Source organism: Clarias gariepinus, chromosome 26 (assembly GCF_024256425.1).
Source record: "Clarias gariepinus isolate MV-2021 ecotype Netherlands chromosome 26, CGAR_prim_01v2, whole genome shotgun sequence".
Taxonomy (NCBI): domain Eukaryota; kingdom Metazoa; phylum Chordata; class Actinopteri; order Siluriformes; family Clariidae; genus Clarias; species Clarias gariepinus.
The window spans coordinates 1,596,015-1,620,961 of record NC_071125.1 but is presented as its reverse complement, the minus strand read 5'-3'; the positions used below and the strand labels follow the sequence as shown (position 1 = coordinate 1,620,961).

The 24,947-nt window shown below is 37.4% G+C and overlaps 1 protein-coding gene across 1 annotated transcript; it reads right to left on the bottom strand.

The window, feature by feature from the left end:
• Nucleotides 1-1,145: 1,145 nt before the first annotated feature.
• Nucleotides 1,146-21,416, bottom strand: paqr6 (progestin and adipoQ receptor family member VI). The gene is made up of 8 exons (XM_053487558.1): nt 21,371-21,416; nt 12,287-12,531; nt 11,781-11,908; nt 10,081-10,286; nt 7,502-7,628; nt 7,163-7,259; nt 6,928-7,072; nt 1,146-6,761 (listed from the first exon to the last, which is right to left on the bottom strand). Exons 1-8 carry the CDS (start codon nt 21,390-21,392, stop codon nt 6,490-6,492), a joined length of 1,242 nt encoding a protein of 413 aa, XP_053343533.1. The 5' UTR covers nt 21,393-21,416; the 3' UTR covers nt 1,146-6,489.
• Nucleotides 21,417-24,947: the final 3,531 nt, after the last annotated feature.

Sequence of the window (24,947 nt, the reverse complement as noted above, 5' to 3'; positions counted from 1 at the left end):
AATTTGGTTTACAGTGTTTTGGAATACGAGCACGCTTCTGGAACGAATTATGCTCATAATCCAAGGTTCAGCTGTAAATTATTAAATCATTTATGTTAAATAATTTCACATGTAAGATAATGAGAGGAAGAGTATGTGTTGTGACACCGTGCAAAGATTAAAGACTCTCGCTCTTTTTAAGTATCATAATGGTGCAGATTATTATTATTATTATTATTATTATTATTAGCAGCAGTAGGAGCAGTAGTAATTTGATACCCACCTTTATATAAGTCAGTTTAAGACATTATTCATCACACTCCTCTTTCTCTTTTACATACATAAATCAATCCCAGTATTTGTTAAAACACAAATATGGAAATATATTTGCACAGGTAATCTTTGGACCTGCTGACAGCTTGTGAAGAAAATTAAGGAAAAACTACAGAATGAGTAAAATGAAGAATAATAAACGTAAAACAGAAGACAAGAAGACGGAATCAGGACCTGCTGCAGAATTAGCAAATTTATTTATAGTTTTTTTTTGTATTTTTAAATAAATTGTTCTATTTTTTAGTGATCCGCATCAATATATAATTTGTAAAAAAAATATTTTGCATTTTAAATATAGTGTTTAAAAAATTATTATAAAAATATGAATTATTATTTTTTAATGATCAGCAATATATATTAAAAAATCATTAAAAATATAAAAATATTAAAGGCGGATCAGATAGAATTAGGTATAATAATAATAATAATAATAATAATAATAATATTTTTGCATGTTTAAATAAATTATTTGATTTAGTAATGATCAGAATCAATATTATAATTTTCCATCTCCCTCTGAAATTCTCATCAATTTAAATATATTTTTATAATTGTTGGTCCACTCACGCCCCCTCCTGGCCACATCATGATTTCATTTTTAAAATCTGCTCTCACCAAATCTTTCTGCATCTTTGAGATAAATTAAAGTTATTTAGATTTACACACACACACACACACACACACACACATCACAATTTTAACTTTCCACAGTTTTAGATTTTATCGCTTTTTGTTCTCTGAGCTCAGGAGAAAAAAAACTGCAGTTATTAGTGTATTATATACAGATTTTTATCTGCCAATCTATCACACACACACATACACACACACAAACACAGGTTGTAAAAATACTTTATTGGCGACTGTATAAAACAGGTAATTAATCAGTGATTATAGTTACAAAGTGCTGTGTTATTGTAACAGGGTTATTCTGCGTCAATCAGCAACTTATTCACTAGTAATAATATATTTTTAAAGAGTTAGAAATGATCTAAAAACAAAACAAAACACATTTTGGAAATTAAACCTGCGTTTTTTCTTCTTCTCCAACTAAACATGTGCCCTGTACAGAAGAGTCCATTTCTTTATCAAACAAACATTAACATTTCTTTTTCCAAACGTTGGTCTTGTGTAACAGATCGAAGGCATTTCATCTTACACACACACACACACACACACACACACACACATAAAGGTTCCCAACATCAACCCCAACGACCTGCGACACGGCTCCCCCCCCCCCCCCAACACACACACACACACCAACCCTCAGCAGTTATCAAAAACTTTCATAAATCCTGTGCGTGTTGATGCATTTAAATTTACTTTTAAAATAATCAGATGTACAAAAATCTAAATTTTGGGTGAAATGGCACAAAGCATTTAAAAATCACTAATTTACTGATCGCTGCAAAAACAAAAACAAAAATAAAAACAAACAAAAAATAAACAAACCCTGAATATGTGCTTGTTTACATGAGGGTTGTTGTTTTTTTGCAAAAAATTATGATTTTTTTTTTTTTATTATTATTTCAGTTAATTGCTTTTTGTAAGATGATAAAAGAAATACAAAATAAAAGAAAAAAAGAAATATGAACAGAATTAATATTAAACTATAAATCAATGAAAAAAAACAGAAATTAAGGCATTATAAACATATACAAATATTTCTTATCTTATTAAAAAAAAATAATTTGGAATGCGTCGTTCGATCAGGGAAGAAAGAAATCCAATAAAGATTTTGTACAAGTGATTATTTTAACACTATCGACTGATTTCTTTCAAAGAAATACTAAAACACATTTAAACACAAAAATCACCGCACACGTTTTCTGTCCTGGATAGAAAACACGCCGCACTTAACCACCTCCGCACTTACTATCGCTTTCCCAGAAACCCCTTCCAGTCTCCTACTGAAACCTGCAGCTCGTCAGACGAGCCTTAATGAACATCAAGCAAATAAAATGAACTGTTAGAGTGCTCTGAGTGCTTTTAATCCTTCAGGTCACATTTGAGTTTCAGGAGATTTCGACTCGACGCTGCCAGGTCACCGCCGTTAAACACCGCTGGGCTTCAGGATGCAGGTCCGAGCCGCCATCACGCAAAAGTCTGCGGCGTTTAATTTCCTATATTTATGCATATGAAGTGGAAATTCCGTCGCCATGATGCCCTGAAATGTTTGCCACGCAAACAACAAGAGGAGCTTTAACAAGATGCTTCAGGACTGAACAATCATCAGTGTCGAAAAAAAACAAACGAAAGAAAAACGTGTGTGCTTCATTAGGTTATTAGCACCGTCACAGCAGCACATAAACTGTGGTTGTTCCCCAAAAGATAGATCAGGTCTAAACCTGAAGTTCTGTTCTGAGCTTGTATTGCAAAAAACTGTAAACAAAAAAATCCTACAACAATAATAAAAAAAAAAAATCATAAAAAGAAACGTGGTGCAGCAAACTGGATCATGACACGGCTGCTCGCTCTCTGAGGTTTACGTTTCACCGCTTAAACATTCGTATTTATAACGCACTGACACAGACACGGGGAAAAACAAAAAAAGATTGTTGTTTTCTTCTGAGGTGGATGATATGAGAAAAAAACAACCATTTTCAAACATAATATTGGTCCATTCTATCCAAACACTTTGCACTTTCTGTTTCTGACTCATAGCGCTACATAACACTGACATACGCCCTTTATGACTGACATAATCCTACATAAACATCTATAAACACTAAAATAGAAATCCCCCCCAGATTTTGTCAAATCCACATCGACTGGATTGTTGTTTTATTTATTTATAATTTTTTTTTTTAGAAATTTGTCCCACGAACGCCTATGTAGCATTATTACATCTTAATAACTTATGTGTCTGTTTCACTATTCGTTTATTAAAACTGCTACGAAACGTTTTAACAAAGCTGTGACACTTACACATCGCGTATTATGACTTACATACAATACGTTATAATGCATTCATAAAGCCTTATGATTATTGTTATAGTTATTTATGTGAAGGCAATACAGTTTGTAGCATTGTCCATGCATTATAAAGCATTATAGCATCACTGGGGCTTGGGGGCCGGTGTTGAATATAACATGTTATAAACACTACTTTATAGTTAATGGTTTATAATGCAGAGTAAAGTTTCATAAATAATTATACCAAGCCGTCTAATACTTTCGGAATGCATTATAACATGTTATAAACATGGTCACAGTTTACTATATGTAACTATAGTCTTTATCGATAACGTTACCAAAGAATGTAAATACATTTCATAAGCCATTTTATATTGACTGTTGCAAGCCTGTAATTACCCGACGTCTGTTGTAATAAGAACTTATAATTGTTTAAGGGTTAATGTCGAATGTTCTTAATGTTCTGTAGTCTGTGACGTCTGCCAGAAAGGATTTACGTAGCTTTACGAGCACCACGTTTAAGTACAATTAGTAAAGAGAAGGTTTAATCAAAATGGCAGCTGAAATGTGGAAGCCCCGCCCTTTAAGTAAAAACATCAAATCAACCAATTGTTGGCTAAGAGGTTAGCTTAAATTGCGTAAACATTTTAGATACAGAGGAACGTGCATGCCTGTTTTCTTATTTATTTATTTTTATGTTTTATAAAATAAGTCGTACGTTCACGTCATTTCGTCAGATTGTAGCGGCTGCGCAAGATCTGCATCTGAAATGTCATCTGATGCATTTTTGGTTTCTTCAAGTAGATAAGACCTGGAGCGCCGATGAGATGAACAGAATTTACTAGAAGGACTTCCATGTCGTGTTAGAGTAAAAGTGCGCTAGCGAGTTAGCAATTTTTTTTAAATTGTTATTAGCATGAAATGATTCCACTGTAATTAGCTTATTTGATTATATAATCTGCAAAAAAAATATATATATATTTACAGAATGTCACAACTGTAAAAAAAAAACATTGAGAAAAAAGGAACGGCAACAATCGCTCGCGGCCACAAATCGACAAAGAAATCCCTGACGGATTCTGCAGTAAATTTTTCCAGTTGGTTTCTGTTACAAGTAACATTCGCATAAATTAGTGACATCATATTATCTTGTATATAAAAATCCTTAGAAGGCACTTAATGCAACATAAATGCAACATAAAAGAAGATCAGTATTCGCTTCATTTAAGCCCCGACCTTTCCGAAGTGACTTTTTTTAAATAAAAAATAAAAATAAAAAAAAGAAAAGCTAAATTGTTTTGTACCACAGAAAAAGGTAAAGAAAGATAATCACAGCAAAATTCCCAGTGTTGAATTACCAGCCTGAGTGTTTATACTGTAGACGACCAAATGGTCCCAAATCTACTGTGAAAGTGTTAAATCCAGACTCTTGGTGTAAACACTGGGCATTTTGTTTTGTGATGTCAGGGCCATCAGCTGAAATACTGTAAGGATTATAAAGGATGAAAATAATTATAAAACAAATAAAATACAAATGAGTGGACTGCAGAAGTGCTAGATTGTTTGGATATTGTTTAAAATAGAGATGCACCAAAAAAACTTTTCAAGGTTAACTCTTTTTAGGAATTCACTACATTATTTTTTTCAAAAACAATTCATAAATTATTTTATCTCTTTCTTTTTAATAAGGCTTTTAAATAAGGCTGAGATTTTTTTTTTTAAAGTGCAGGGCAGTGTAAGGATAAACTAGCATGTAAAAAATATTTATAAAGTATTAAAAACACTTCTCTGAGAAGTTTTTTGTCATCTTTAAATAGGACAAGTGCTTGATGTTGATGTTAAAATGGTATAGAATGTAAATTATGTTTACATTTATTTAGTCCTTTTCATCTTTTAAACAAATAAAAAACTTTTCTTTTTTGGCATCCTAAAACAAACAAATATACTGCCATAAAACAAACATAAATGTCTTATGGAAAAATCAAATATATTTTTAAGAAACTGTTGATTTGCAATATACATCTATGAGAAAAGTTTTTTTTTCTACTGTTTTGGATTTAATTTAGAATAAACATTGGCACAATCCAAACCTCATTCAAATCCAAAATGCTAAACCAGACAAAACGGCCAGTCATAAGTTTAGACACCCCTTCTGACTCTACGGTCGTTCCTTGGTGGTTTGTTGGTTGGTGGTTTCTGAGGCTGGTGACTCTGAACTTCTGATTCTGAATGAACTTTGCAGCAGAGGTACGTTTTGGTCTTGTTCTCCTGGGAAGGTCCTCATGAGAGACAATTTCATCATGGAGCTTGATGGGTTTTACAAACGCACTTGATACAGTACAATACTGTTCTTGTGAGAACTGCGCCAGAACAGCTGACCCCTGTGTCTTAAAATAACAACTGAATCTGTCATTGTTGTTGTTACTTCATTACCTAAGGTAGTTTATGTGAAAATTACTGCAAAGCCAAGTTTTTTTTTCTTTTTCTTTTTTTACTCTTAAAAACTAACCAATCATGGCTGATTCCTCTTTATCTCACAACACTAAATAACTTCCTAGTGCAAAAATGGAAGGGACTCGATCTTACGCTGTCTGCTATTGACCAAATGAGGATGAGTTCCCTTTAGAGTCAGCTTCCTCGAAAGGTTTCTTCCTCCTGTCAGCCTCAGGGCGAATCTCCCTCACCACTGTCACCGCTGGCTTCATCATCAGGAACAAACACTTTGAAGTTAAACCCCGAAAGCTGCTTCGTTTAAGGTGCTTTACTAATAAAATAGATTTGAGGGGGAGAATAAAAGTAAATATTTTAAAATCTGCTTTAGGTTATAGTTTTGATTTTTTTTTTCTTTTTTTAAGCAAATTGTAAGTCATCCACTTTTTTATGCATTTAATTTAGTGCAATTTTTTTCAGCCAATATTTTTGGCCGAACCCCCCTTTCCCTCCCCCCATGTTTTTTTCTTTCTTTTTTTCCCGACAACAAAGCAGTTTGTTTATTTAGAATCTGATCATAATGAATATTTTTTTATAACTGCATCTAATCTTAAATAGGTTCATCTCATTAAAAAAAATATATATTTGAAATTGGATTGAAATTAATCTTAACTGATTAAAATTTAAATTTTTGTGGGTTGTTGTTTTTTTTTCGCTTTATTTTTTATAAAAGAAGGCAGAAATGAATTTTTGATGCATCTCTTTTTTATGGAAAAAAAAAAAGTCCCTGGGCCATGTTTAGAGTTATTTCATTAGAAGCGCTTGAGAGTTTTAATCGTCTTTCGCGGCAGTCCTCGGCTGTGGAGCGACTGCTTTGTCTGAGCTGAGGTTTGGAGCACGCAGCAGACTGGAGCTGAACAGGAAGATGATGCCCAGGTTGAGAATGATACCGAGTGCCAGCGCTCCCAGCGTTCCCATGAAGGACGGAGTGGCCGAGTGAGCGGTGAGCCAGCCCTGGCGTGACGTCATATCAGTCAGGACGGCCTCCATCTGGAAATGTGTGCCGACCACCGCGCAGACGTGGAACAACTGGTGACTGTGACCTGGGAGAGAAAAAAAAAAGAAAGATGGTTTTCTCACTACTTTACCGTGTCAGAGCATCAACACCTTCTGACCAATCACAATCCAAAATTCTGGACTGCTTAGAAAGGAAACGCTTAGTCGACATCACCAGTGTCATTAGATGTTAAACCTCTCGCTAATCCGTACCGAAGTAGTCAAAGCGTCCCGGTGCGAGTCGCTCGGGCAGGTGAGAAGCGAACAGGAAGCAGGTGAGGAACGCGAAGAGCAGGTGATAGCCGTGATTGGAAAGAGCGTCCGTGTGAGTGCTGTTTCCTCCAAAATACAATAAGAGCTACAACACATCACGACATCACATCATTACTTAAACACATAAACACAGTTTCTTAGCAAGTGCGTTCACCATGATTAGGTCATCACTCACTCTGTAAAAAAGCGGGATGTTATCGAAGAGGAAGGGAACAACGAACGCTCCGGTCCGCAAGACTTTACTCCTGTGTGGGAACTGCAGTTCTAAAAACCTGAAGAAAAGAGAACGATCAAATGAAATACAAATGTCTTTATATATAAAAAATACCTCTCGTATTTGTTTATGGAGTTGTTTATGTTCCTTAATACAGCACACGCTCAATGTGTTTTATTCCTTTTATAGCAAGTACAGTATGTTACAATTTGTAATGTATTGAAGAATCATACTTGTTATGAAATCCACTCTTCAGCTCTCTGTTGCTATAGAAACGATAACAGGCTTCCCGCTCTTTACCTGGAGTAGCAGGACGTGCCGGTGCAGAAGAGGGTGTTAGCGATGGCGATGGGTACGAAGTGGTGATGGAGCCGACTGTTCACCCAGCATTCAGGCATCACGTAGGAACCGTATGCGATCGCACAACCTGCGTGATGAAAAGATTTCCTCAATAATAATAATATTAAATAAACTTTAGTTTGGAAAACAAAGAATGCTTCAGAGTTGGTTGAGAAACCACCCGAGATGCCAATAACATCTGTACTGAATTCCAGAACAGATTCTATAAGATGTGTTCTCCGTGACAGATTAAAGAGTACAATGAAGATGAGTTTGGGCTTACTTTGCTTCATCAATTTTCCTAAAAATGATTGATGAATGATGATTTTTTTTTTTTCCTGTTCAAGTACAATGGCTTTCTTTTATAATCAGCGTGATCTAGTGGTGAGGTTCATGTAACCACTCAAACAGTTTGCTAATTTAGGCAGAGGATTTTGTTCTTGTCTATTACCATGTTTTGTTTGTTTGTTTGTTTGTTTTTTACATTTTTCCATCAATTTTTTTTGCGCTAAATTACCAAAAAATATATATTTTTTTAGTTCCTGACTCTGGCAGATTTAGATTTTCTTTAATTTCACACTAAAAACTTTCTACACTGCAAAAAACAACAAGAGGTAAACACATATTTTAAGCATAAATTTCTTGTTCTATTGCCAGACAATTTTGCCACTTTAGGCATTTATTCCTTAAAACAAGTAAACAATAAATTTGACAATAAAACAAGAATTTTTTTGCTTAAAAATAAGTAGAAATTTTTTTTAGAAGTACACTTAAAAATTTTATATTTTGATTATTGCTTATTTATTATTTCTTATAATTAAAAATTTGCCTAGATTCAAGATAGTGGTAAGATGTCTTTTCTTTTCATGTTTAACTACTAGATTTTTATTCAAATTCTGAATAAATAAAAACAAACCACATACATATAGTGTTTGGTTTTCCATCATTGCTGTAAGTGGAATTAATAATGTAAATTATTAATGTATACGTAATCATGAGAGCTTTTAGTTTGGTGTTTGATCTTTTAATTTTCCAATTAGTCTGAGATTAATGTTACATTTTTCTTCATGTCTAAATCATTAGTTTTAGTTATGAAGAATGTTATGTTTGGCGATCTTGTTCTTGATATGTTTCTTGATCTTGCTTTTCTTACAACTCTGAAGTCTGGTTCTTTTGCCCATCACTGAGAAGCTAAATGCTGCTAAATCAGCCAAACTAGTATCATTGCCCTCAACATTACAGCCGTGTTTCACACGACCAACCACAGCACTCTCTTGTCTATCGTCATGAGTCTAAGAATCTGTTTGCTTCCTACCTGGAAGGTCGAATATATGAGGTGACATGGAGGGGATCCCAACCTGCTTTATGCAGACTCTCCACTGGTGTCCCACAAGGCTCAGTATTTGGTCCTCTTTCGTTCTCCCTCTATAATTCATCTGTTGGTTAGGGTCAGTCTCATCCCACTGACACTCAACTCATCCTCCCTTTCCATTTCTTAGACACTGTTTCATCATGAACTAATCTCAACAAAAGTGATCAGCTGTTTATCTCAGGTGATTAGGAATCTTATGATCTCCCTGGACAAGACAAGATCTATTCTCACAGTTCTAACCTAAAAAGATCATACCAAATTATTCCTTTATGACATGAGAAAGATTTGACCTTTTGTATTCAGACAGGCCGTTTAGTTGCTTGTTCTCGTGATCTTACTACTGCACCTTGTATCTGTCAAGTCTGCTTGTCTTGTTTTCAATATTCTTAAATTTAACACCCCATCCGATTTAAAACACACATGCTTGCCTACAAAGCCAAACTCGGACCAGTTCCCACTTACCTCAAAGCGCTTATCATACCCCACACATCACCACGCTTCCTCCGGTCGACTCATCCCACCATCTCTTAGGGTACAAGGAAGCCACGCATCAAGTATTTTCTCTCTTCGGGCACATCAGCAGTGGTGGAACGAACTTCCCTCTAGATGTCCAAACAGCCGAGTCCCTGGCAGTCTTCAAATGACGTCTAAAGACCTCCCTATACCTTAAGCACTTGAGTTAACAAACTGAAAAACAAAACAAACCCCCCCCAAAACCCCCCTCGAACAGTGTTTTAGACTTATGCTATGCTTAATCAGTGACCTAGTGAACCAGTATCAGGATGTATTTATTGATAGAGACTTCGTCTGTGATTTGCTCTGGATGAGGGCATCTGCCAAATATGTTTTTGTCATCATCATCTTACGAGTTCTATTTAAACATATCAAGAGGTTTTAGCCTTGTCCAGTAGCTTTTTGATTCTTTATTAGAGCTGGGAAAGCAGGAGACTCAGCCTCATTTTATCTGCACGCATCACCCCTAGTAAGCTGAGAGCTTTTGAAGTGTCGCTTTTGAACATGATATAATAACCATGCACGAGTCCAAAAAAAGCAAACAGTGGGAGTTAATGGAACAGTAGCGGCCAGAGTGTTTCAATGGCCTGTGTGTGTGTGTGTGTGTGTGTGTGTGTGTGTGTGTGTGTGCGTGTGTGTGTGTATGCATGTCTACCCAGGCTGTAAAGGCTCAGTGCTCCATAGTCAAAGAAGTAGCAGATGTGTCGGGCTTCGGGTGACATCGAGCTAAAGGTGTGAGCACAGCTGGATGTAAACGGGTACAGGCAGATCAGCAGCATGTACACCAGCAGCGGCCACGTGTAGCTCTCAGACAGGAAGTCCACCGTGGTACAGAGCACACAGAAGCGCCACAGGAAGTACCTGAACAGTCGAGTGAGAGTGGGAACAAAGCAGAGACATTCTCTCACCACCGGCTCTATTGTATTTATCATATTAATTAACATAAAACAGGATAAGTGACAGTCCAAATAGAAATAATGTTTCGTTTGCAAATTGGAGTTTAGGTGAATTATGAGAGTGAAATAGTTCTCAAATGAAACACTATTACTACTTGGACTACTGGAATAAGCTATCATTTAAATAGTAGTGATGTGTCGATAGAAATCGGACTCCTTGAATCCTTTTAAACGACACATCACTATAATATAAGTCATGGACCAAATAGTACTGGTGTGCTGTTCATGAGTGAGTCGACTCTTTGAATCAAGGTCTTTAAGGTGGTACACGAGAGTGCATTCGTTGTCAAACAACACTCTACTAATATCTGGATTATTATGATTTATGACCATTATAAAGAAATTATTAAAATAGTTGTGATTTTTTTTTCACAACCGAGTCAACTCTTTGCGTCTGGAAACAATGAAAAGGAATTGGTTGTCCAATCATAAATTGCGACCTTTTGAACTGCAGGGATAAGCAACCATCCAAATAATAGCGTTATTTTATTTGCACATGCGTTAACTCCTTGAATCAGCTCTCTTTCGTGAACGATGCAAGCAAATGAGACATTACTACTGTTTGTTTGGACTACTGGGGTAACCAATCATACAACTCGTAATGACGCATTGTTCAGAAATGAGTCGACTCTTTGAATCCTTTCAAAAGGCACATGTCATAAGTCAAAATAGGTGCCAATGTTTAAGAGACAATCTGTTCTTTTGGACATTTGGGTAAGATTCATGAGTTGACTCTTTGAATCCGTCCTTTAAAGTAACAGATCAGAAAGACCTGATTTGTTGTCACATTGCTACTGTTTGACCAACAGAGGAAAATAATATCATTCAAATAATAGAATTGTTTCATTTGCAAACGAGTACTATTTAAATCAGGTCTTTTAAGTGAACAATGAGACTAAACTTATTCTCAAATTAAAGACTGAACTATTTAATATAATTACTGAGACGACTCTGTGAATGTGTTCGTTTAGATGGACGATGAGTGTCGACAGATAAAACATCGATACTGTTTGGACTATTGCATAAAGTAGAGATAACTTATACATGTATTAGTTTTCATATTTCTTTTATTTAGGCAATGCATTTACCTAAAAGACTTTCATAGAAATTTTGTTTCAACATCTGAATCGTTTTAAAAATTTTTAAATAATCTGTCACCCTGAATTGCAACTCATCTGTAGCTGAAACATATGCCAATGAGACATTTGGGAGATGACTCTTACTTAGTCAAATCATTTGATTCACTATAATATATTTATCACCACTAGAGAGAGCTGTAAGTGAGAGACTAATTATACAAATGTGAAACTCCCCTTGCTACCTAATCTTCTTTTCCCCAGAAAGCCGACTGAAAGTACTTGGCATCGTGTGAACTCACGTGCCTCTCCGCGTCTCTCACCATGTTGGCAGGAAGTGCGTCCAGATATTCACCGTCTCATTGGTCATCTGAAAGCTGCTGAGGATGCAGTCCAGGGCGGAGCTTTGAGGATGACGGTAACCGGATATGATACTGTCCTCCCAAAACACCTGGGAATGACCATGCAGAGGAACACTGTGAAACTTCAGCTTCGTCAGCGTCTGGCAGTTAAAATGGCCTTACATTTTTCATCATGAAACTTTTTATGCATGCTAATGAGCAAGAGTTCTTCTGATCTGTCTCTCTGGACGAATTTATAAACGCTAGACCTGTTTTGAAAGCTAGGACCTCTTGGAAAGAGTGCAGATTATGTTCACGGAGATTAGATCTTAGAATAACAGGACCACGACAGACAGAGGACAGGAGCGTCTGGGCCAGTTGGACGTCTGTTGTGAAACTTATGCCGTTCTGTCTCATGCCATTTTTTCCCCCTAAAATGGTATAAATACAGTCTAGACCACATCTAGGGCACTTGGACCGAAGCCCACCTTAGGGACTTGGTGGATGTTGAAGAGGTGGGGGAGCTGGAGTTGGAGCATGGCTTTCGGCAGCTGCAGAACCCCCCTGCCCCTCTCGCAAGCCTGCTCGAACTTCTCTCGGCCTCCGCGGCACAGCATGCACCAGACCGGAGAGTCCAGACCCCACGACTGGAGCCCTTCACCGGCCTCCCATTTTATACAGAGAGGCCAGGACCAGCCTCGTTCCCCACCAGGCCCCGCCCACGAAGGAAACACTGCAGGGGTGAGAGAGAGAGAGAGAGATTAGACTGTACAGTTAAATGCATGTTTATCTGTTTATTTTATACTTATTTTGTGACCTGTATAACAGAGATTTATAGAAACAGTAAAAATCAATATTTGTCATGCCAATAAAGCACCCTTAGAATCTTTTATCTTGTGTGAATGAGAGAGAGTGTTAGAGACAGTCAGAGAGAATGAGAGAGAAACAGAGAAATGCGGTAAAAAAGGGAGAGAGAGAATAAGAGGCTGAGAGAGAGTGAGGGAGAAGAAGAACTTAATCAAAAACACATTGAGAGAAAAAATGAAAAAGAGAGGGAACAATAGAGAGAGAGAGAGAATACAGGATAAAGGAGAAAGACAGATAAAAAACAAAGAGGGATACCAAGAGAGAGAGAAAGATAGAGAGAGAGAGTGAGAGAGAGAGAGAGAAAGAGAGAATAGGAGAGTGATGGGGAATGAGAGGTAATGAATGACAGCCAAAGTCTAAGTACAAGTCCAAGTCCTGTGGTCAGATGAGACCAAAGTAGAACTTTTTGGTCTTAACTCCATTCGCTGTGTTTGTAGGAAGAAGAATGATGAGTATCATCCCAATAATACCATACCTACAGTGAAGCATGGGGCTGGAAGCATCATGCTCTGAGGGTGTTTTTCTGCTCAGGGGACAGGGGACGACTGCACTGTATTAAGGAGAGGATGAACGGGGCCATGTATTGTGACATATTGGACAAAAACCTCCTTCCCTCAGTCAGAGCATTAAAGGTGGGTCGTGGCTGGGTCTTCCAACATGACAATGACCCAAAGCACACAGCCAGGAAAACCAAGGAGTGACCTATATGTAGGTCTATATCTATCTATCTATCTATCTATCTATCTATCTATCTATCTATCTATATATATATATATATATATATATATATATATATATAGAGAGAGAGAGAGTTAGAGAACAGAGAACTGAAAGAAAATGTAAGAGAGAGGGAAAGACAGGGGTTTGTATGAGAGAAGCAGAGAATTAGAGAGGAAGAGAGACAGAGAAGCAAGAGATAAACAAAGAAAGAGAGACATGAAGAAAGAGATAGAGAATATGAGAGAGGGAGAAATTGGGAGATGGACTGATAGAGAACACAAAGTAATAAAAGACAGGGATAAATTGAGACAGAGAATGAAAGAGAAACAGAGAGAGAGAGAGAGAGAGAAACAGGGAGACAGGTAGTGACAGAATAAAAGACAGAGAGAGAGACAGAATGAGAACAAGCAGAGAACAAGAGAAAGCGAAAAAGAAAATCCAAGACAGATTGAGAGAGAATGATTGAGAGAGGGAAAGACAGATACAAAAGAGAAAGAAAGAAAGACACAAAAAGAGAATGAGAGAGAGAGAGAGGTTATGAATGACAGGGATAAATTAAAACAATTAAAGAGAGAATCAGACTGAGAGAGAGAGAGAGAGAGAGAGAGAGAGAGAGAGAGAGATGATCTTTATACAGTTACTAAATAAGCAGGAGATTCTGTTCGTGTTCCCGCCGTCGCTCTTGCTTTAGTTAGCATAAAGCTAGCCGCTAAAGGCTTTTCCCTGAAAGAGCAAACAAACCTGGTCTGACTAACTTTACCTTCATTTTCATAAGTTTGTCTTATGAGGGTTTTATTTTGAAGTTTGTTTTTTTTAAGTTTAACCCTGAGAAAAACCCAGGTAGCGCTATGTGACGTTAACCTGGATAGCATACTGTACTAACAATCGCTAGCTAGCTTGATATTGTAAACAGAGACCATGCACAGCTAACACTCTTGTTTGTTTCTGCGGCGTTCCTGAGACTGACTCACTGACTGTCATTCCAGCAGCTTCTTATTGCGCAATCATTTATTTTAGCAGTGTATTATGTGTAATCATGTTTCTGGTCACATTTAGACAACATAGCAGTGTGATGTGTCCAAACACACCCACACACACAGAGACACACACACACACAAACACGCACAGAGGTCATTGTTGTTGTGAGGCCTGAAACAACGCTAGCGTGCCAGCACACCATTCCGTGCCCACTGTGTCATTTCACACACATGGCTGGTTATGTTATTTATTTGTTTTTCTGGCAACTCACTCGAAATTCCCGACACATTTTTGCACTCCGTTGTAATTTAGGCGCTAAGCGGGCACGGAGATGCAAGCCGAGGTCGATCCGTGATTAAAAACATGCACGTCCAATAACGTTTCTTTAGCTATTTCAGGACAGGAACTGTACATTAATCTGTAGGAACAGTGAAGCATCTGGGAAAAGAAGAAAAAAAAACTACAAAAAACATAAGCCTAACACCATATGTGTGTCAGAGAAACAAGCAGAGACACGCAAAAGCAAAAGCAGGTCAGGAGAAAGTGTTCATCTCCTAAAGAACACACGCTACACCCTCCTGCACCATCCTACACCGGAGTGTGTCCTTCTGGTCTTCTGAACAATTCAAATTCCAGGAAAAAAAAAAAACTCTTTAGTTGAAATGTGGGAGGGGAAACAGCTCGAGGAACTCAGCAGGGAGGCTCGGGGTGGTTTTTCTGGTTGGAGCCCTCCCTGCTCAAGAAGAGGTGAAAGAGTGCATGAGCATGGAGAACCTTTAGGAGAACAGGTTCCTCCGGTGCTCCGACAGCGAGATATCCTGCTTGTACTGTAGATAAACATCAGGACAGGATTCAAAGGGTCTCGCTTCAAAGCGCTACTCACACTGTGTGTTAAAGGAGAACCCCATGTATTAACATAAAAATAGGTTCAAATCCCATCCTGGCAATTCCCGAAAATACAGTATTGTGGAAAAAGTATTTACACCCCCACCCCCTACCCCCCAATCTCATAAATCTAACCTTGAGGAAAAGTTCTCCAGGCTTCCCAAAGGATAAAAAAAAAATTGGCTCTCATTTTTTGGCAAGTTCTTGCCTCTTGTTGTTAGTCCAGTCCCCGTACCTGAGCAGTAATATACCATCTAACGTAATTCATGAACCAGTCAGAAACAGGTGGAGATGATGACAGATGATCAGGCCGATGATTAGTATACTGCTGATGCTGAATGGTTGGAACAGACAAGAGAGGAAATGAGGTCGCTGCTGGGGTTGTCAACAGATTTAGAAATTGTATCTTTAGGTGCTTTGCAGCCTGTTGCAGTACATCATTGGTTCCCATTTCTTTCATTTAATTTACATAACTGAATTTTGCATTGTTGAAACTGTTGCTTTCTAAAACCTCAGGAGATTTTGCTCTCTTCTCGTGCTGACACTGGAGACTCCTTCTATAAATTTTAAATAAACCTCCTATAAATAGACCTCCTTAAAGAAATCTCACAGCAATCAGGATACAGAATTAAACAGCTCTGAGGGTTTTTGCGCAAAAAAACAACAGCTCTTCTAGGTTTCTTGCTAAACAAAAACCGGACAGATAAGTATGGAAATAAAGATGTCCACCAGCTAAAACAACAAACAAAGCAGATGGAAATGTCCCGTGTCTCTGAACTGTTACAGTGATGTTTTGTACACAGCCCTCACTGGACCAGCGTTGTCTACCCCTCAGAAAGGTGAAAAGGGTGGTTTCACCAATACAATCTGTAGCTGGGAGTCGAGAGAGCAGACTCCCATAGTCTTTGACCTCCATGGTTGGTAGCTGTCTCCTTGATGGGACAGAGCCCTGACTGAGATACAGGTGGGAATTTAATACTACTAAAGTTACAGAGAAAATGAAAGAGCATTAAGGTAACATCTGGAAGCCAGTTGTTTCCCAGACGTTGTGTTTTAGTTCTGAAAAACATAAGAAAGTGACTTTTAACTGGCTTACTCCATACAGACACCCAGATCCTAACTCTCACATTAGAGTTCGGTTTAAACATATTAAGAAATCTGTAAAGATGGACATTTTGCTCACTGAAGCTCAACACTAGGTTGTTAGCTAGCTGCCTTAACTACTTCACATTGACGTGGTTGTTATGTTTTACTCTGACAGGTTTTGATTTGGATTTACAAACACATTAAGAAACTAACCAGCAAGAAAATGATGACCAATTATTATGAAAAATTAAAAAGTAACACTATGGGTAAGGCGCTCGACTACTGATCCAAAGGTCCCAGGTCCAAACCACAGCACCACCAAGTTGCCCTTGTTGGGCCCTTAATAGTATAAAGAGATAAATGTTTTTTTTCTCCGATAAATCAGTGATCAATACAATTCACTAAAAGGGGAAAAAACTGTAGGAAGTGAAAGACACACATTCGCTTTCAGTATTTTCACTACATTTGTCTGCCCGACATGTAAATCCCCAATGCACACACAGCAAATTCCCCAGTGCTGAATTGACACCCGGCAGTCTTTATATCTGTCCATTTGATCTCCACACTGTGGATTTTATACTGCAGTGTTGTAAGCTTTCAACAGGAACGCGGGTTTTAAGTTTGACTAGATTTTTGCCTTTCTGTATTCATCATTTACTGCGACGGATTTGCGGAAAAAAAAGTTGTGAAAGTATCTCCTCGCTTGATTGAATCTTTATTTTGCAAGTGAAAAAAATTACAAAACATCATTAAACACTAGAGAATAAACTGCTAAGCTAATATTAACAAGGTTAGCCGACTACTAGATATTTATTCATCATTAGCTAGTTAACTAACATTACATCACCTGCTAGGTAACTAACATAATTACTGGTTAATTATCGACTAATTGATCTATAATATTATGATATGTTACATATTTATTAATTATCGATCATCGCTCTAGCTATGAATTTAAGGATTTTGCCTGTTAATAGGTTGAAACCTTACCTAAGGTACATAAGGAGCATAATTTATGTTTTCCGCTTATCTTTTTGAGCAAGATTCTGCTAATTAATTGATTAATTGTATGAAACAATAAATGTGCAGGACAATATTTATGTGTCTTTAAAAGGTTACTATTGTTGTCAGTTACATATTAAATAAAATGTCAAAGTGTTACATTAATCCTTAATTTATAAATCGCAAAATTATTTGTTTTTTGTTTTCTTGGTGGCTTGAAAATCTTCGGAAAAACCCTGCTATGATGTAAGCTGTGACTATTTTTGCAGCGTTCTGCTTTCCCAGGTTGCAACTGCATCATTTTATTTCACAACACTTTAGAACCAGAAGGTCAAGACCCTGCGTGATCACCACGAGGTTAAAATATTTAAACATGACAGTGAGCAAGACTTCCTCCAACTCACCCACCGATAAACACATTCTAAACATTTACCCGCATTTTAAACAATAGATTAGCATGCGCGCGCACACACACACACACACAGCTAAAAAAGAATGGCGTTTCTAATTACCCAGGAACATGAGGTGAGCAAAGTGCACAAATCCTGTACTTGAGTAAATGTAGAGATTCCTCAGGGCAATGATTACTCAAGTAGAAGTACTTTACATTTACATACAGTATGAACCTTAGTAGAAGTACAGAAGTGGCCACTTTCAAATGTACACAGTAAATGTTATTGTTTTTCATGGTTTAAAAAAACCCCTTCTCTTTCTCTCCGTCTCGCTCTTTGCTTTCCGATTGTGAACGCGCTGTTTTCGTTACTGTCTGTGAGCAGCTTCACTTTACCAACTCCACCTTAAAACACCTTCAAACTGCAGTAACAATATTAGTCGTGTCGCGAAGGAAAGGCAAGTCATGTATGATAATCGGCTGGTGGTGAGATTCCCGCTTTAAATCACACACACCGCTATCGTCAGGCAACACAAGACCATGCAGGAATGGAGTGAAGTAAGGGTAAAGGTATTTGCTGTACTTTTAATTGGAGTAAAAGTAAAAAATATCCTGTAATAAAACTAGTTGAATGAGGAACTTTAGCTGGAATCCAATGTCTCCAAGGTAGCCAGCTAACTAACAATAAGTACCAGCTAATTTGTCTATTATTAGCTCGCTTAGGCAAACCGCTAATCTCCCATTACCTAGGTTATCTATTATTAGCTTTAGCTACATGAACTGCTAGCTAATAAAAGATAGATTAGTTTATGAGGCATTTTATAAAAACTTGTGTAGAATAAGTAGTTTATGTTAAACATTATTGTACAAATTACATTTTATTTAGCAATATATCTGTGTTGAGACGAAACAAAGCTTCATTCAAGCTTCACAAATACGTGCAGCAATTTTGTAAGCTATTAAAATATTATTATTATTATTAGTCTTCTGATTTATGGATTACTGATCTCAGCTTAAATCCTAAAATGTAATTCTGCGCTACTGCACGAAATCTAATAAATACTCATGCTGTGCATTTGCACCATTGCCTAATAGCATGACGTTCTTAACTAGTCCTGCTCTATGTGTGTGTGTGTGTGTGTTTTGACATTCTTCCCATCGGCTTGTGACATGGTCACATGACCATCCTCAATAGACGTCTTTATTGCTCTCATGGCCACAATACAGAGTCTGTGCTTGTGTGTGTGTAATTTTCCATCCAGTCTAGCACAATTATTAAAAAAAAAAAATCTAAATCCACACTTTAAAGTTATCACCTTTTATACACCATTTTAACCATTAACTTAGCATACCATCAGCATAGTTTAGAAATATCTTCAGCCACACAACTGGCAAAAAACAACAACAAAAAAAACGAAAAAACAATATTCATAGAATAACAAAATCATGTTGTACCACATCATATGTTAATGATGCTGACTGTCAATAATAATTTAACTGATTAAAAAAAACACGTATTACCTGACAATGTTTGTTTTGCATCATATTATATATGTAATATAATCTTATATTTGTATTTTTAGTGGCTTTGTTTTTTTTAAAAAAAAAAAAAGCTTTGTGTTTTAAAAATTTATTGATTTAAAACAGTTTTTGCTTCATTAATTTGACTCATATATCTAATTTGTTGGGATTGTGTCACTAAAACCATTTAAAATAATAAAAAATGTATATATATATATATATATATATATATATATATATATATATATATATATATATATATTAATAAAACAAAATGTAAAATCTAAAAATAAAAAACAATTTGTATTTTGTTAGCATTAATTATTATTCTTGATTGATCAATTACCGATTATTGAAGTTTGTGACTTAACTGAACAGCCCCCCCACCCCCCCACCCCCCCTCGCCCTTAGCATGGATCTAAAGACAAAATGTAACAAAATGTAAAAACAATGTTTGTGCTTTGATATTTAAAAGAAGACACTTCCCAAATTGCCTGTAGTGTATGAATGTGATCGTTGACCGGAGGTCCTACCACGGTTGTACAATAGAAATAAATATAACGGTCACCACTGGCCTCCATGGTCCCTAGTTGGACTACAGAGGCTCCTACAGTAGATGGATGGATGCACTGATATAATGTCCTTTTACTCATCAATTGTGTCACAATTAGAGCTGTGCTATTTAATCTATTTCGGTATTGAACTATTTTGGTACACTTTCAAATGTTAAATTCCTAAAAACTGTCGCATTTCTTAATAATATACCACGTTTTGTGCAGTTTTGAGTTTGTATGTGTTTGGTGCGATGCCTCCTACTGGAGTGGAGTGTGACGCTGAAGATCGCCAGGAAAAATAAGATTGTGGCTTTATATGAGACGTGACATTTAAACAGTCAAGAACACGAGCTACAAAGCATTTCAATGCATATTTGATAAAGACCGTGGTCATTTTTAATAAGTTAAAACCTGCAAAAAATCGAATCGAATCGAGAGTCTACCCATGTTTCACAGCTCTACTAACCATGAGGTATTGTCAGATATTAGGATATCTTTTATAATATTATAGTGGCGCTTTTTTTTTTTTTAAATAATAGTTGTATTAACTGAATTTTGCCCCACCTTTTGCCCCATTTTAACCACATTTGTAATAGTGCTATTGTTCGACCAGCCGTTTATAAGCAATCCTATTCATCATGCAACATATCAGGTATCATAGAAACTCTCATGCCTCTGTCATGTCCTCCACCTCTACCTCTTAAAACAAACCTGTTTAATCATTCAACCCCAAACCGGTTCTGCACACCACGGTTTAATCGGATGCATGTCAGGACTGTTTCCCCTGCAAACCAGACTTTTCATTTTAAGCTTCAATCCAGATGTTAATTGAGAAAGGTCCGAGATGTTTAAAAAAGAATGAAAAAAAAAAAACCCCCACACACAGCTTGCTCAATTTAAATTTTAGGAAGTGGTAAGTTTAAACAGAAACGCAAAGTGAATCTGTTCCTAGGAAACTTCCAAACTGTCGCCAGTGAAGCAACATGTGCAGTAAAGCATGTGACGAGAAACAGCTGTGAAATGTGTAAAAAAACTTCCAATCTAAGGAGCACGTCTGAGTGGTTATTAATGAATAATGGAGTGATAATAAAATTAAGAGTAAATATATAGAGCATGTACCATTCATTGTACAAACAAAGGGCAAGGACGTGTACAGTTATATCTGAGAGTGTGTTAATGATAAACTGAATGCGATGCATGCTGAGTGTTCGGAGAACTTGAGCTGCAAGCAAATTCGATTGCAATCAATAAACAAATTAATTAAATGAATACGTTTTTTCTGCCTACAGCATGCAAACAACAAAGTTACAGAACATGCATGGAAAGTTTTCTCCAAAACTGCACTTTATCAAGTTCTGAAAATAAATAAATAAATAAATAAATAAAAATAATACTCAAAATATTTTCAAAGATCACACATGCAACTTTCTGTATACACCATGAAAAAGTAACTTGCAGGGAAGTTCCCCAAAGGCATCACAAACCCCAAACTAAAATGAACTAATTCATAAAGAAATCAATGAATCCATAAATAAAACACATAAATAAATAAAGACTGGTGTACGTACAGTGCTGTGGAACGTTCTTCATCCCTGCTGGTGAAACTGTTGCACACTAACAGTAAGTAAGTTGAAGGGGGTGGAAGGGGTTGCCCTGTCCTAATCCGCACTAGCCCCCTACCCAGTGTCACACTACACCCTCCTCAGTGAGGTCCTGCTGCGTGCCTGAACAGCTGAACAGTTTGGCGGATTGGGACGCGGCCCTGGCACTAAAGTGGGCAGGGCCAAAACTCTTCCCAAAAAAGAACTTTATGTTCCTCTTTACAGTGTAGCGTGTTTGCTTAGGGGCTGGGGCTGATCACAGGGGAGGTGGAAGTGAGAGTTTAAGATCCCAAGAAGATCTAAAGACAGAATGTAACAATGTAACAAAATGTAACAACGATGTTGGTGCTTTGATGTAAGAAAAAACAAACAAAAACGAGAAGGGTGTGGAAGACACCCTATGTGTTATGCATATATATATATATTGTTTGTTTGTTTGTTTGTTAGAGCCTAACAAGTTCAATCAACATAGAATGTGAGAAATGAATGAATGAATGAACGGATCGCAAACCTTCGCACTTTATTTGGTCTGAGATCATGAGAGCGTCTCGGTTGGAGAGGAGGGATGCAGCCGACATCCAGGACTGAGGTGGTGGTGTTTTTTTATTTTTTTTTTATTATATAAAACATAAAACGTTCAGTGGAAGTGCACTCCTGCTGGGATTAAAGCTCCGTTAGGGGAAAAGCAGAAAGCTAGGGTGGAGTGGAGGATCACGTCTTCCTCCTGCATTCCGCTGCAAAGCCTTGAGAGCTGAGAGCGCAGACCTCGCCTCATGTCCCTCCTCTTTCTCGTCCCTCCTCTCTCTCTCTCTCTCTCTCTCATGTCCCTACTGTCTGTGCACCCGGACGCTCATTGGACAGCACACAGAAAAGACGCTTTGTTTTGCTCGATCAGGAGACAGTGAAGAGGACAAAGCTGCACAAAAACACTGGGGTTACACCAGGCTACGCAACACCAGGCCTCCAAACCCAAGCACACACCAACATGGAGGCCAATAGAAAACAACTCACTATGGGGCAGGACAGCTTGTACTTGTACAGTTAAGCTTTCTTATTGTTGTTGTTTATGTTTGTTTTTTGGGGGAACAGAGATTTAAAAGTGCACTGTGTCCATCCAAGTGCTGGCACTGAAGCCGAAATCATTTAAATGAACAGAACAGACACGTCACTCGCATACTATTAAACTTTTTTTTTATTAGTTTCAAATATGAAATACCTTTTACTGTATTTTACTGTAAACTTATTTTCCTGTAAAAAACATCAGTCAGGTCATCTGAGTGCCGTAAACTCTTCTCACGTGACCTCGGAACGTAATTCTGAACGTTTCTCTATCAGCGGGTTTCAAACAGCGCCCTGGATTGGGTGAGATTTAATGAATGCGACAACCAAGTCATGTGACCACCACCCCTATATTAAAAAAAAAAAAAAAAAAAAAAAAAGTTGTGAAATTTCCACAAAACAAAATACTATGACAAAAAAAGGTTTTGTGATTCATGGAGAAATTGCTGCTGCTGCTAATAATAATAATAATAATAATATGAACTCCTTTAAACTAAATCATCATAAAACTTCATGTTGACGCAAATCTTCCAAGGAAAACAGATGCGCCGCTATAACTCACCCACTTTTTTTATTTATTTATTTTTTAAAGAAAATCACGTTTATTAAAAATGTTTATCTGGATAAAAAGTTAATCTAATTCCCAGGATTAGTTCAGGGGAAGTGTTTAAGTGTTCTTGGTGTCTCCAAACACTTCTCCAAGACTTCTCCCGGGGAGGCTTCAGACTTTAAACTGTGTATTTGGGTTTTCAGATAGAACAAAAGTTAGTATTACTTTTACTCACTCACTCATCTTCTATACCGCTTTATCCTGTGTTCAGGGTCGCGGGGGCGGAGCCTATCCCAGGAGACTTAGGGCACGGGGCGGTGTACACCCTGGACAGGGTGCCAATCCATCGCAGCACACACACTCATTCACACACTACGGGTAATTTGGGAACGCCAATTAACCTAACCTGCATATTTTTGGACTGTGGAAGGAAACCGGAGTACCCGGAGGAAACCCACCAAGCACGGGGAGAACATGCAAACTCCATGCAGACAGAGACGGGAATCGAACCCGGACCCTGAAGGTGCAAGGCGACAGTGCTAACCGCTACACCACCATTACTTTTACCACTAACAGAATATGGGAATAATGTTACAAAAATGTAGAACTCACAAAATGAGCATATATTATTATTATTATTATTATTATTATTATTTGTTCGTAGTAACAACTGAAAACAACCATAGAAACACATGATTGTGTGTATTTGTGTTAATTCTTTGCCTTTGTGACCCAGTTTCTAATTTTTCTCTTCGTCGTATTTGGGAAAGTTAATTAAAATTAATTTAATCTTTGTGCTGAAAAAAAAATTATACGCCACGCTATACTGCACAATCCTGAGGCCTTTTAATTATATGTTTATTTAAAAAAAAAACAGCAAAACAAATAATGGCTAAAACGCTCTGAGCTTTAAAGCCTCCAGCAGACACTGAGTGTAAAATATAACCCGGCTGCTTTGTGGGAGGTCACCGAGTGCACATGTGGTGTAGTTGAGACACAGACGGCCATATATACAGTACGTCTATACACGTCTATAGCTTGTGCTATGAATAAGCAGCCGCGCACCATAATCATGACTTGTTCAGGTTCTAAAGTACAGAGCGATTACAGAGAACCGATCAATATCCTTCTGGAGAAAGACAAACATATGGCGGTATTTGATCCCCCTCTCCTTGGATTTAGGTCTGGATGTATGTGAGAAGCAGAGCGGGGGCCTCATTGGGAAACACGTCAGAGACGCTTTCCTCTCGTCCTCCGCGAGGCCACAGAGCTGGAACACAGCCAAGGATTCAGGACTTTCGAGGCATTTGGTGCCAAAAGGAGTTCAGCGTCTGGTTATCTTTCAACAGGGTGGTACCACCGTCCTCAGCCAAGAAGAGCTGACTATAGGATGGCCTGATGGGGCGCGGGCAGGGGGCTGCACGAGACGAGGCTGTGAGGCAGAGCTGAGGCAGAGACAACGTGACCTCGCGCTATAGTAATCTGTTTCCAGGAAATGTCCCATTAAATCACATTTTTAGCAACTAGCATAGTTTTTTTTTCACGTTTGTAAAGAAAGCACAGTACTGACATATTTATAAGCTATAGAGCCGAGTGCAAAAGTTTGTGCACACCCACAATTTTACAAAGAAACAAACATAAAAGACAGGGCATTGTTTTATAGATCTGATTAGATGCTGCAAAAAAAACATGCAGTAAATGTGTTCGAGGTGATTCTAAAGGGAAAAAGTAACACAGCTCAAGGTCTGATAAAGGACGATTTCTGTTTTCATATCTTTAATAAATACATGATGGATGTTTTTAATATATATATATATATATATATATATATATATGACCTATGCCTTGCAGAGTCAGTACAAAACAATTTAGACTTGCAAAAGAATTAATAAATAAACCTAAACATTACAGATAAATGTTTGAACGAATTAAATG